At 43.3% G+C, this 14,641-nt stretch overlaps 1 protein-coding gene across 1 annotated transcript; it reads left to right on the top strand.

Moving 5' to 3' along the window:
- The first annotated feature begins 6,237 nt into the window (after positions 1-6,237).
- Positions 6,238-14,289, top strand: WFDC11 (WAP four-disulfide core domain 11). The gene is made up of 4 exons (XM_048222096.1): positions 6,238-6,244; positions 6,396-6,542; positions 7,966-8,108; positions 14,233-14,289. Exons 1-4 carry the CDS (start codon positions 6,238-6,240, stop codon positions 14,287-14,289), a joined length of 354 nt encoding a protein of 117 aa, XP_048078053.1.
- The last annotated feature ends 352 nt before the right edge of the window (positions 14,290-14,641 follow it).

Genomic DNA, 14,641 nt, shown 5'->3' on the forward strand with positions numbered 1-14,641 from the left:
CAAAAATGGAAATGAACTTTTGGGACTTCATCAAGATAAAAACTTCTGCACAGCAAAGGAAATGGTCAAGAAAACAAAGAGGCAACCCACAGAATGGAAGAAGATATTTGCAAATGACATTATAGATAAAGGTCTGGTATCCAAGACCTGTAAAGAACTTCTCGAACTCAACACCCAAAAAACAAATAACAAGTCAAGAAATTTCTCTGTCATTTAAAAAATTTTGCATGATAGACGCATTAAGCATGAGTTCCTCTTTTCGGAGTACATAAACAACAAATGGTATTCTGGAAAGAAACCATGTTTTTCTACAGAAAGAAGTAAATGGGATGAAGTGATGAGAGCTCTTATGAAGAGGTGAAGGCCAAGGATATGTTGTAAAGTGGGGAGAGACAAGGAAACAGACCTAGAGGAAAAAAAGAAGTTTGGACAATCCATAAGGCGTTGCTTTTTTCTTGCTCTCCATTCTCTCCATTCTAGCTAAGCCGCTTTTGGGATACTCTAAGCCAGGACTTACCCAGTGCTATCCATAGTCAGCTTGGCCCCTGGAGTCCCCCTCCCCCCTCTGCTCCTCTGCTAGCATTATAAGTGCACCTGGAGAGAGTAATCTTGGTGACGGGAAACGGGTCCAAGGAATAGCATGGCTTGCAGTCCCAAGAGAGTCTGGGGGCTTGACTATCTGGCATACATGGTTCTAGACTCACTTCCTTTTAAATCCTGTACCTGGCACTTACTAGCTGTGTGGCCTTGGGCAAGTTGCTTTAATCTTCTATGCCTCAGTTTCTGCATCTGTAAAATAGGAATAATAGTAGTACTAAACTCATAGTGTCATTGAGGTATGTATTAGTTAATACATGTTAAATATCTGAAACATAGTGAATTTGGTTTTAAACTGAATGATTCTTGACACTTCATTGGGTAAGTATTTCTTTTTTCTTTTTTTTTTTTTGTTTAACAAACAAAGCATGACTTCTATGCCAGACATTGGCTCTAAGTGCTTAACAGATAATCACTCATGGAACCCTCACCACGACCTTATCCCCATTTAGCATATGAGGAAATTGAGGCACAGAGAAGGTTAGTGACTTGCCCAAAGTAAGTGGGAGCTAGGATTTGGATCCAGGTTAAGTCTGTGTTTTAAATCTCTATGTTATGTGGCCTTTTGCAAGCTCTCTTGGTAGACTTCTCTCTTCTTATCAGCACAAAGGCCACAAGACAATGGTGATAAGGTAATGTAGGCTGATGCTAGCAATGGAGAAATTAGTATCAAAGATGGATGGGGCTTTACAAAAGTCTTCACACAGATGCCGGAGAAAAATAGTTACAGAAATCCTCTCCACCTCCGTAAGCACCCAGACTTCCAGAAGTGTATGTGCTGGTGGATGGGAGTCTCCTGCAATTCCACAGTGTTCTGTTTCTGTCTATATTACCTGCTGCAAAAAGAAAAAAGGAAGTACTCTTTGAATAGAAATTCAGTGATAATGTTCTCAATGTACCCAGCTTATGGCTTGGGGCAGAACTCACAGATCTGCCACAGCCAGAGCCATGATTACATTCTGAGTCTTTGAAAGCTGTTCTGCTCACCGTCTGCCCTGTGCAGGGGCTCTGTGGTTCCCAGAAGCCAGGAAGAAGATCCACCAGCCACGTAATTACCGGCATCTCCAACTTGAGCGTCTCCAGAGGTAGGTAGAGGTCAGAGTCCTGAGGCTAGAAGTGGGAACCTGAAAACACTTGTTTGTGCTTGGTTGGACGAGTTCCCCGTCCAAATCATGCCTCCAGATCATGCCAACACTACCCCTGTATGGCAGAGATTCTTGTCTTTGTTGTTCAAATGGAGAAATCAAGAGGCACTTGGGTGGCTCAGTTGGTTAAGCACCTGCCTTTGGCTCAGGTCATGATCTCAGGGTCCTGGCATGGAGCCTTGTGACAGACTCCCCTGCTGAGCAGGGAGACTGCTTCTCCTTCTCTGTCTCCCTCTGCCCCTCTCCCCCAGTCATGCTCTCTCTCTCTCAAATAAATAAATACAATCTTTAAAAAATGGAGAAACCGAGAGAGAAAGCTGACATAGATAAACACTGTACTCCTTCATGTGTGATATCTGAGAAGGACACTATGTATTGCCTACGTAGTATTCCCACTGAGAATGTATAATGTGAGTCTAATCATGAAGAAATTTCAGACAAACCCCAAAATGAGAAATGTTCAACTACAAGAAAAGTCTGGCTGTATTCTTCAAAAATTTCAGTGTCCTAAGAGACAAAGGATGTTACTGGTTGAGTTTATAAAATGGAATATTGAGGGTAGCTTAGATAAGTGTATAAAAGTATATTTTATCAATATTAAATTTGATGAAGTTGATTATTTGTACATGGTCATGTAGGAGAATGTCCCTATTATATTACTCACTGAAATATTATTCCTAAATAAGGGCCATGATGTATGATATTTACTCTCGAGTTGTTCAGAAAAAACATAACATATAATATGTATTTTATATACTTGCAATATATATATATATACATATATATATGTATATAAAAGGGAGGAGGGGAGAGAAAGAGGAGATAATTATGGAAAAATTCTTAAAATCAGCGATTCTGAGCAAATGGTATACAGAAGCTTTGTACTATTCTTACTCTTGTAACTTTGAAACTATTTCCAAAGAACAGTTCCTGAAAAGTTAAAGGCAACTCATCTAATGGTCCACATGCCTCAAATTTTATTTTCCTATTTTATAATTTTTCACACATGCCGAGGACGAGAATAAGTCAGCCCTTCTAAAGAGCTTTGCACCTTTGGCTACGTCTCTACATATTGTGTCTATTTTTGAGCATTTGAAGAGATTTCAACCAATGTATGTAGGTTATCTTCTGCTTTGTTGAAAACGTGGAAGCAAAGATAAAGATTTTTGAGGGAAAATGGGTCTCTTGGTGGGAAAGAGACAATTACTCTCCTGTGACTGTATAATTCATAGTATCTAGACTTCTCTTTTGTCTTTGCTTCTTTTATCTGTCCTTCTGTCTGTTCGGCCTCAGGAATGTGAAGCTCCAGGCTGGGGGTGAGAGATAAGTGGGGAGAGGACTGAGAATTTGGGGGAACAGTAGGAAATCTCTTCCTTCAGAACCTTGAATCTCATCACGGGTGAGCTGCCTAAAATAACATCTAGCACTTACTTTGCATATACTGTGTTCCAGATCCTAGACTGTCTCTTATCTTTCCTCCTTCACATTGATGCCCATCTATTATGATGTATTTCTTTTATATATCTTGTTTATTTTCCGTCCCCTGTACTAGAATGTAAGCTTTACAAGGGCAGGGATTCTTTTTGTAATTTTGTTCATTACTGTATCCCCAGTGGTTGGAAGAGTGACTTATAGTAGTCACCAAAAGTAAGTATTTGTGGGATGAATACATTTAGGACAGATGAATGAAATATGGGCGCCCACTCATTCACCAGAATTAATTTCAAATAGGTTAAATAGTTTTTTTTAAAAGACCACAATAAAGTTAATGAGATTAACATTCACTCCTCTAGTGAAGAAAAGAGTCTGAGCCTAATAATAACAACAATAATGACCATTTATTTTGCACATTCTGTGTGCCAGACCCTATGCTCTCTGCTTCATAGACTCAACATTTGCAATGTGGAGTCTAACTTCACTCCCATGTTACAGGTGGGGAAACTGAGGCTCTGAGAAGTTAGGTGGTAGACCAATCCCAAAATTTAAATTAAGCTCAATGCATTGGGGCTGGGCTTCAAGCCAGGTCTCTGACTCCAAAGCCCATGTTTTGTTCTCTGTCCTATACGATATTGACAGTCTTCAGTGTGGTAACAATTGGGAAAGAATTTCCTTTTTATGATGAAACAAGATGTGCATCCTATTGGCAGAATAAACCAATCTTAATGGAGAAGAAAAGTGGCAACAACTATGTAGGGTTTGAAATAGGCAGTACTCTTTACTCAGGACTTCCAGATCTATACATTTGTGCTCTGAAGCTAATACCAGATTTAACTGAATTTTAGTTGCAAGATATTTCCTGTTGATTTTTTTCTAATGAAGAGAAATTCTAAATTTTCAGATGTCTTATGATCAATGGGAAATATGAATGATATGTGTAACTAGTATATTGGGAAAATATTCACAGGGAGTGTTATTGATAATCTGTTGAAAATCTTGTCCTTTGTCTCATTTAAATTTACTCATTTAAAGTGACTTCTTTTCCTGCCTCTGTTTTAGAGCTTGGGTATAGAACTTGACTTTTCTAGACACTGCCTAAATTTAGAAATATTAAAAAAAGTCTAAGTCCATGCAACAGTCAAAATACTAAAATTGAATTAATATTGTGGTTTCCCCCACACCTAGAAACCTGCAACTGGGAAGAGAGTGGCCAGTTTCCTTTTCTCCTGTGGCCGGCTAAGCGCCATGTTGGGAAGTGGAGGAGGGAGAAGAGATGAGGAAGTCAGGATAGCTCTTTTTGGCAAAGATTATTGTACCTTTGTGCTTTGTGCTTTGGGGGCTTAGTATTGATTAAAGTTGACTCTGTTGTGGGTGGTTTCACGGGTTCTTTGAGTCTTCCCCCAGCCCCAACTGATGGACGTTTCTTACCCGTGGTTGTCTTGATATGGCTGAACCCACCTCCTTTCTGACACCTTTCCAAGACCCTAGGCATCTGGCCACTTGCTTTCGACTTCCTTCTGCTGAGGTCCCATGGCTGTCCCAGGCAGCCTGCCTGACATGAATCTAGTGCAAATCCACACTGGCTTTCTTGCATACCTTGCCTTATCAAATGCCATAGCAGATGCTATAGCCTCTTGCTGTGGCCATAGGTCGCTTCTTATCCTTTGTTTCTCTGGTGTGACTCAGACATCTGCCTATGTCTCCACAAAACCTTGGGGGCAAATATAAAGCTCTATGGAAGGTATTCTTTTTTTTTTTTTTAAAGATTTTATTTATTTATTTGACAGAGATAGAGACAGCCAGCGAGAGAGGGAACACAAACAGGGGGAGTGGGAGAGGAAGAAGCAGGCTCATAGCGGAGGAGCCTGATGTGGGGCTCGATCCCATAATGCCAGGATCACGCCCTGAGCCGAAGGCAGACACTTAACGACTGAGCCACCCAGGCACCCCTATGCAAGGTATTCTTAAAGCCTTTCTAGTGAGTTGGAATTAAAAGAGCACAGCATTCTTTTTTTTTATAATAATATTTTTTCATTATATTATGTTAGTCACCATACAGTACATCCCTGGTTTTTGATGTAAAGTTCGATGATTCATTAGTTGCATATAACACCCAGTGCACCATGCAATACGTGCCCTCCTTACTACCCATCACCAGCCTATCCCATTCCCCCACCCCCCGCCCCTCTGAAGCCCTCAGTTTGTTTCTCAGAGTCCATAGTCTCTCATGCTTCATTCCCCCTTCTGATTACACCCCCTTTCTTTATCCCTTTCTTCTCCTACCGATCTTCCTAGTTCTTATGTTCCATAGATGAGAGAAACCATTCCATAGATGAGAGAAACCAGAAAGAGCACAGCATTCTTTAAAAACAAGAGAGAAAGATGACCAAAAAGCGGTTGGTGACTCTTAAAATCCTGACTTATTTTAAATGTGGAAAATGGCCAGGTACTTGACTTACTTTTCGCAAAAATTTAACTTAAGTTTTTGAGTAGATTTCCTTTAAACTCCAGGTTGATCTGTCTCACAAGCTCATTTTAGGGGCTATCCAAAGGTCTTGGCCAAAACTTTAATTTTAATATCATGTTACAATTTTTTTTTAATTTTAAAATTTTTAATTTTTTTTAGAGAGAGTGAGAGCATGCAAGCCAGTGGGTGGGGGAGCAGCAGAGGGAGAGGGAGAGAGAGAATCTTAAGCAGGCTCCACGCTCAGCACAGAGCCCAACACAGGGCTCAATCTCACGACCCTGAGATCATGACCTGAGCAGGAATCAAGAGTTGGGCGCTTAACTGACTGAGCCACTCAGGTGCCCCAAATATCATGTTGCACATTTTTAAATAAAAAGTCAAGATAAAGACAGCAAGTCTGATACGATTTCAGTTTTATGGACGTGTACAGAAGACAGAATAACGTACACCAACATAGTGGAGTTCCTAGAAATATTTCATTGTCTTCTTTGTACTTTTTTATGTTTTAAGAATTTTGTCAGTTGGATTTGAATTCTCTTTTAATCCAGGGAAGGCAACACATTAAAAAAATTTTTTTTTTCTATAAAAGGCATGAAGTGTGAGATGGGGAGAAACCTTTTCCCAAAGCCAGCGTTCAGCTTAGGTGTGTGCCTGTTGTTGGGTGGGTGGGGTCAAGGAGGAATAAGGAAAGAAATTCTATAAGCACTTATTTTTGCTTCACAACTCTGTTTATATCTCTCAATTTCCAGCAGGAACTGGAGAGGGAAAACACATCCTGACAATATATATTCAGACATATACGGTCAGCATTATGAAGCTCTGGACACCTCAACTCATGACCTTCCTCTGTATGGTGCTACTGTCTGTGCTGGGAGTGATGAAGGAAAAACACAGCTGTAGGTGATTAGCCTGGAGGCAGGGGTACTGTGCGATGGGGGTACTGTGCTTGTTCCTGGATAAGTGAAGGGGTATTGTGTCTGGCACATCTGACTCAGGGTTTAGGACCCACCTTCCCTGGGTCACCTGTTGGAGATTCGGAGACTTTTTTTTATGCACAGAGATCTAAGAAATGTCTAAGTTGAGGTCCTTCGATGTCTCCTCTTCCAACCTGGAAAGTGGCAATGGGTACCTGTCACCTTTTATATACATTCCATAAGTTATAAAGATATGTTAGTTTTCCATGTCAGGCTACCATATTTTTCTGTACTTCCAGAAGCTCTGTGCCTTAGCTGTGTACTTTGATGACTACTATAGGGGGATTTTTTTAAAAAAAGATTTTATTTATTTATTTGACAGAGAGAGAGAGACAGCCAGAGAGAGAGGGAACACAGGCAGGGGGAGTGGGAGAGGAAGAAGCAGGCTCCCAGCAGAGGAGCCTGATGTGGGGCTCTATCCCAGAATGCCAGGATCACGCCCTGAGCCAAAGGCAGACGCTCAACAACTGAGGACCCTGGCACCCCTATAGGGGGATTTCTTTTTCTTTCTTTTTTAAAATTATAATAATATTTTTTATTATGTTATGTTATTTTATTTATTTATTATATTATGTTATATTATATTATATTATGTTAGTCACCATACAGTACATACATTTATATTGATGTAAAGTTCCATGATTCATTAGTTGCGTATAACACCCAGTGCACCATGCAATACGTGGCCTCCTTACTACCCATCACCAGCCTATCCCATTCCCCCCTCCTCTGATTTCTTAATATATACCTTTAGTTTCAGTGGCAGGATCTTTCAGAATGTGAAAAGATAGAAAAGAGACATGAGATGTGTCCCTAGTGGGGCAAAGCTGAGGGACGTATGATGAGAAAATGGAATCAGTGGAAGGTGCCAAAAGAATGGGTGAGAGAGAGAAGAATTTGGTGAGAAGCTGCTCTTAAAGGCAGGGTCAACAAGAAAGAGAAGAAAAAGGGAGAGAATCTGTTCCTTATTCTCCCTGGTCTGGCTTCCCACATTAGGAAGTAGGTATGGTAATGAGGCTAGAGGCTGCCTTGGGCCCTGAGGTCTCCTGTTACTGAAATGTAGATTTTATAGGAGGACTCACGAGTGTGTGGGGGGTATGCTGAATCCCATCTCCAGGAGGCTTGATGAGGCCCGAGAGGCCTGTGGGAGCAGAGAAGGCAGAGATCTGTGAAGATGTAACGAGGAGGCTTAGTACAGAGATTTTCTCATAGGGCAGATGGATACCTGGGTGGGGCTTGGTGGGGTTTGGATTCTAGGAGGGGCTGTTAAGCTTATGAAGGACTTTTCTTCCCACCTTGGCTATGTGGCCCCTGTCAGCATCTTTCCATCTTATGTCAATTACAGGGGATGAAATGTTCATCGAGGAGTGCTGGGGAGAGCCAACTGTCATTGAATGTACCAAGAAGTGTTCTAGGGCCCTTAAATGTACAAACAAAAATTATACATGCTGCTGGACCTATTGTGGAAACATCTGTTGGAAAAATAAAGTGAGTTGGGAGGCGTACTTGGGCATAGGTCTTCACTGATTCTCAGATGCTATTATTCATAAACAGAAGACTGAGACACTCCAAATCCTAGGCACAAAAATAGTGGAAGAAAATGTCCCCTAAACCTGGATAGCAGTTCACTGGCAAATAAACCAAGACACCAGCTTGGGGCACATTGTTTCTTTTATTATATAATTAATGCCTATGTTGTCCTCATTATATTACTCAATCATTTGTTCTTTTCCCAGTTTTTGTCCAAATTTCTAACCATTGCCTCCATCGTCAGACCTTTCAATGAACGCTTTTGGCCCAGCCAGTCCCCAAATTTCTACATTTCTCTGTTCAATGAACCAAACCCACCTCCCCACCCCAGAAGTGTACAATTTTTAGCACTACATAGAGTACTTGTGTCCCAGAGTCTGGCGGGAATGGATAAATTAAGCTTGGGAATGAATGCTTGTTCCTCAGAGTTCCCTTAGCCTCAGAGTATATAACCTTTCTGTCTTGCAGGAAATCTTTGCATGAGGTCTAAACTCTAATCTCCCAGCAGGACACCAGTCTGTTCACACTGAGGGCTGGGCAAGAGCAAATCCTTGACAAATAAACTCATTTATCACCAGTGGTTTTTGGCTTTTTCAACTCCCTTCCACTATCTTTGACTGCCCTATTATACCCCCCAAATTGTTCCCATCCTACAGGCTGCATAGCCTCTAACTCTTGCTTCCTCATCTGGTTACCTTAGAACTGACAGGCTAATCTCATGGGTTTCACAATATAGAAGTATATTTCTAGTATGTCATTTTGATGTGGGTAACTGGCAAGTAGCTCTTTCATTTGGTTTTTCAGAAAGCAGGTCTCTGGTAAATTTGTTTCTCACAAGGTGTGGGTAAATAATTCTTTTTATTTTATTTTATTATTTTATTTTTTTGAGAGAGAGAGAGAGAGAAAGAGAGAGAAAGTGTGCGTGAACAGGGGGGAGGGGAAGAGGGAGAGGGAGAGAGAGAATCCTAAGCAGTCCTCATGCCCAGCTTGGAGCTGGACACGGGGCTTGATCTCATGATCCTGAGATCATGATCTGAGCCAAAATCAAGCGTTGGACACTTAACCGACTGAGCCACCCAGGCACCCCTCGGTAAAAATTCGAAAATGACTTAAATGCATACAAGATGTATATAAGATTGGGCAAATAAGTAAATAAGTGGGGATGATAGGAGCCATGTTCCTAACTGTAAGAGAAAAGAAGTTACAAATAAGCAAAATGGAAGGCTAGAATGAGCCCTCACGGTACTGGATTTGAGTCAGAGACATCAATATGAGCCCACATTCAGCTCAATATATATACAGAGAGACAGATACAGAAGTAAAATAGATATGTGTATATACATGGATTAGTTACACATGTGTATATTTCCTGGCTATGCCTGGAAGCAGTGATACCACAGTAGCAATAAGCACACCAGGAGCCCAGATCTTGGTTTTTAAAACCATTCTCCAATAAATGGCCAAGTCTTCTTGGAGAAATGGCTAATTCTAGAACTAGGCTTAGAAAATACAAGATGAGAGTGGAGTATCTTTTAGGGTCAGAAAGTAAGGAAATGCTATAAAGTCAAAGAATGGGAAACAGGAACCAACCTTAAAGAGTTTCCAGTGGCCAAAGCCTAGAACAATTTGAGCATAAAACTGTCACTGCTGGTCTATTAAAACAAGATGTTACAAAGTTAATGGAGTTTTATTAGACAACTTCAATGTAAAACTACTATTAAAGAAAATAGAACGAATGAAAACTGAAATATTTCTGCAGAAAAAAAAATTCTCCCACCAGAAATACCTTGTCAGGGAGAAGGGTAATACAACACCTGCAACTTTAATGAAATAAATATCTGTGAACAAAGATTTTAATAGATGAAAAAATACCTTGAATCAGAAGTTTAAAAACTCAGCACATAAGTAGCAAAAATCCAGGAAGACACGAAGTAAGAGGTGGACAGAACAAAAAAAAATCAAAGAAAAAGTTAAAGGTCATCTCAGAAATAAAGATTGTTACAAGATTTCGAGACAGAATAAATTCAACTGAACTATAAGAGACATTGAAAAAGAATGAAAGAAGACAATATTCAACCTGAATCTTTGAACATTATATCAAAATTGAATGCTGTACTATACCTTGGCTAATTGGACTTAAAAAAAAAAAGAAGACAAGAGATCACAAATAAAATGCAAAAAGTAAAAACAGAGAGAGAAAGTTTAGTAAAGAAGATAGACAAAGAAAATCTAAATAAATAAACATAATTGGAGTTTTCAAAAAAACCCCAAAGTTACCAATATTAAAAACTAGAAAGCATTCCACCAATAAAAGAAATCTGAATTCCCACAAAAAGGGACCACCATATGCCCAGCAACAGTGACCCAGAATATCCTTAGAATTCAGATGCATGGTTTCCTCTCATATAGATTCTTCTACCTTCTCACACCCACTCACTAATGCTTTCCAGGGAGGAGTGAACACTTCCCAAGTTAAGACACTGCACAGACACTGCACTCACTGTTGGGTATGCACTCCCAGAGAATGTAATTTTAATGGTAGATTTTAGGCTTAGAAACAACTGCCTTGGGATAGAGCTTTCCTCGAATCCTGCATGTTATGCCTATTCTAATTATATTTGGGCCAATAGGCATTTCTTGGTGGTAGGTCTTGCACTTGGCACCTAAACGCAAATCTTGCATTCCAGAACTTCCTATAGCTCCTTAACTAGGCACCCTAGGTTTGTTATGACACAGACTACTACCGGAGATGGTGGTGGGACACACTTCGTGGGTGAAGGCATCAGTATGGACCCACTTGTGAGCATGAGGGGCACCCAAAGGATGGAAATGAAGCAGGAGTTGACCATCATCATGGTGTATGAGATGTGCAAATTACTTCTAGAGTCCTGCCATCTGCACTGACATAGAGAAGGAGCATGGCTGGAGCATGAAGAGAGAACAATCACTGCAGAAGCCATGACAACTGTGAGGTCATGTGTTTGTCAGACAGACCAGCCTGATCAACAATTCTCTGCATGTTGGAACTTGGCTTTTTGGACACCCAGGTCATGGCAGAATTCATGTTTACTCCCTCCTCTGCCTCCATGAGAGTCAAGGCCTTGCAGGGGTCCCCACTCCTCCACTCGACCTACCATAGGGGCACACAACTGTTCCATAGGACAGAACATGGAGTGCTGGCCAGGCAAGCACTCCTTCCAGTCAAAGCATTCTAGGTGTAGCCTCTGAGTCCACTGGGGCAGGGTGGAGTGTCCAGAGAGCCCTGTGGAACACAGGCCAGGCCACCAGTTATCACGATGGAGAAGACCAGCTGCTTCCAATAGAATTCATGGTCGAGGGGCTCATGCCAGGGGCAAGGACTAGGTCAGCTGGCAGCATGGTGTACCCACATGGTAGGGAGCACTGATCGTAGACATGGGAGGTCACTCCCTATGTGGGCTCTGGCAGGTAACCTTGCCTCTCTTAATAGTCTCTCCCAGGGTGTTTGGGGCATGGCCAAGCACTGGGAAGATGCTTGCAGAGTCAGGCTATGTGAGGAAGCACTCCTGCAGAGCATGCCCTTACCACCCACCTGTGTCTGATGATGGCTGTGCTGCTGGTTGATCATAATCTCTTTCCTAAATTCTCCTTGTCCAAGGGCTGGTTGATCGTGGTGTCTTTCCTAAGGTCTCCTGGTCCAAGGGCAGGTCCCAGGAGAGGTGGAGAAGCTCCTCTGGTACCAGGAGCCCTGGGATGCTTCTGAGGTGGGCCAGACGCTCTGGCCTGAGAGAGGCACGTTTCCTCCTCTGGGCAATCCTTCACTGAGGCCCAGCAGGAAGCACTGGACTGGAGTGTAACACTGCACACCTGCCTCCAGCAAGGCCCACCTGCCTGCCTTGAACTCTTCCCACTTGACTCCATATCACTCCACTGGGCACATGTGACCTCGTCCCTGGATTTAGCCCAGGACCACCTCAGAGCAGCTGTGCTTGCGCTGAGTGGTCAGGAGCCTGTCCCCCAATGATTAAGGTTCAATGATTCACCTGAGAGCATTAGTAGCCAATTAATCTTTAGTAACATCACTGTGAACCACCTGTTCCCCACCACATGGTTTCTCCCTGGATTAGAAAAGAGAGAGAATGGAGGGGGTTTGGGGAAAGGTGGGGACTATTCAGCTGATGGAAGGCCCTGGAGTCTCAGGTCCTGGCACCTTGTTCCAGGCCCCATCCCAAGAGTGGCCATATTGGTGGAGGACGGGGTGGGAGATGCTAGTGTAGACACTTACTTCCCTGCACATGGTCTCCCCATAGTGGAGGAGCTGTGAGCAAACAGGGGGTCCACACAAACATCCTCCTCCAGCCACATCATGACCTCTCACTCTCTTTTGCCTTGAGCGTGTCACTTAACTTCCCTTGGATTGGTTTTCTTCATCGTAAAGGGACAGTAACCGGAACCTCACAAGGAGAATGGGGAGACCGGGATGGGGGTGGATTAAATTTAAGAAGAGGCCTCCCTGGGGGCCTCCTACTCTGTGACCAGGGTCTAGCCTCCACCTACCTCATGTTTAACTTGGCCCATCTGACCCCAGGCTGAGGAATGTTCTGGTTAGCACTGGGAGATACCACACATGGACAGTTTCTGCCCTGGGAGCACTGGTTCAGTGAGCAAATCAACAATGAGCCTGGTCCTCGGGGACCTGGCAGGGGTGCGGGGGCCAATGGGAGAGAGAATAGAGAGGAGTGACAAGGGGAGAAATTTCAGAGGCCTGGACCCCGTGAGGGGGCCACTCTGGGGTCTGCACTGGGTCCTCAATGATCACAAGCACTGGGAGTAAAACAGGCAAGTCTGTGGACATTTGTTCTGGTTTATTTGACAGGAACAAGCAGAACAGACAGCGGGGAGGGTGCTTTCCTGTTGACATCCTGGTGCCCAGGATCTGAGGTCCTCGTGCCTTTGTATGAATAGAGGTTTGGGGGAGCAGGAGGCACAGCCCAGCCCCCTCATGCACTCACCTGGAGGCTCATGCGAATGTTGCTGCAGAAGGTTGAACAACATGTGTTATTTGTTTGACAGCCTTGATTATATTCACATGGACATCTGCACATTTATATGCTGGTGTGCTTTTCACAGACTTTGATTTCTTTGAACAGCTCTGTTTCTGAAGCAGAGCAGGAACAGGGTCAGTGCAACCAGATCCCTTGAGAGTACTCCTCTCCTGCTTAAAGCCTCTCCCGAAGACCACAGAACCTAGATCGACAAATGACGCTCTTGGACTTTTCAGGGAACTTACGTTCTGCCCTTTACACAATCCTGGTGATTGGTAGTATCTTAAATCCTATATTCACCATTTCCCCCCAACAGATCTCAATATCTGGCCTTCCTGGGCCCTCTGTATACTCTGCAACCAGGACTGTGTCCCCCATGTTAATCATGGCCTTGGTGATGCCCCCCGTGGAATCTACACTCTGAGAACTCAGCAGAGACTGAGACACCCTGCCGACTCTCCCCACTCTCCAGAACTTGCAGGGTCCAGAGAGGAAGAGGACTTCCCACTCTGCCCCCTCTCTCCTGTCCCTGTCACTTTCTCCAGGGCCCTTGCCTCTTCCCAGAAAATACCACTTGCACTATTTCCCTTCCACTGCCACCATCCTGCTTCCTCCGATGATAACTTTGACTTGACGCTGTGCACCCCAAAATCTGCTTTCCCAAGGTCCTTTCATTCTACACCTATTCCCACCAACATTTCTGGATGTGACGTGTCACATGCGTGCAGAAATCTAAGAACAGTTGTTTGGTTTCCCCATGTGATTCTCAGCCCAATATGTACCTTTCACTACTGTATGTACCGTTTGTGTCTGGGTATTTGGAATGGAGAATCAAAAGATGTAGGCTCTCCCTCCACCCCCATCACTGTTCCCAGGACTGAGTAAAAGGGCCAGAGGGCCACGGTTTGGGAGGACCCAGAGTCTTCATAGTGCTGTGGTCTGAGCAGGATGTGCTGAAAGTTTCAATTCCCAGGTCCTCCTCAGAAGGCACACAGCCCCTCCTGGCCCCCTCCCCCTCCCTGTGCCCTAGTCCATCACCTACTCTGCATCATCTTCAGGTTACAGTGCCCTCCCTGGGCCTGCGGCAGCAGCACACAGAGGAACAGGACGAGTAGCAGAGCCTGGGCTGACATGACTCTGAGCAGAGTGGAGAGCGCTCAGTCTGGCACAGACTCTCCTGGAGAGCTGGGTGGTTATCCTGGGCTCCTCCCTGCTTCCACTGACCAAACAAGGAGCCCTGTTTCCTCCCCTTAGCCTGCCCTTACCACAGCCTGTTCTCTGTGGGACTGGGCCTTCTGCAGAGGATTCCTGCTCTCACAGAACTAACCTTCACCTTTGTAAACAATTTTTCCTACATTTTTAATTATAAGATAATTTACAGGAAAAAAGAGAAGAGTATAATTTAAAAAAATTATGATAATCTAACTGCGGAGAATTAATGTGTGCCTCTTTGTATTACCATTCCTT

The sequence above is a fragment of the Ursus arctos genome, unplaced genomic scaffold (genome assembly GCF_023065955.2).
Source record: "Ursus arctos isolate Adak ecotype North America unplaced genomic scaffold, UrsArc2.0 scaffold_16, whole genome shotgun sequence".
Lineage (NCBI taxonomy): Eukaryota > Metazoa > Chordata > Mammalia > Carnivora > Ursidae > Ursus > Ursus arctos.

Bases quoted from the DNA above. Each gene is read 5' to 3' on its own strand.
- WFDC11 (XM_048222096.1), top strand. The intron at 6,543-7,965 runs GTAGGTGATTAG...TGTCAATTACAG, and splicing joins GATGAAGGAAAAACACAGCT to GGGATGAAATGTTCATCGAG. The intron at 8,109-14,232 runs GTGAGTTGGGAG...CATCATCTTCAG, and splicing joins ACATCTGTTGGAAAAATAAA to GTTACAGTGCCCTCCCTGGG.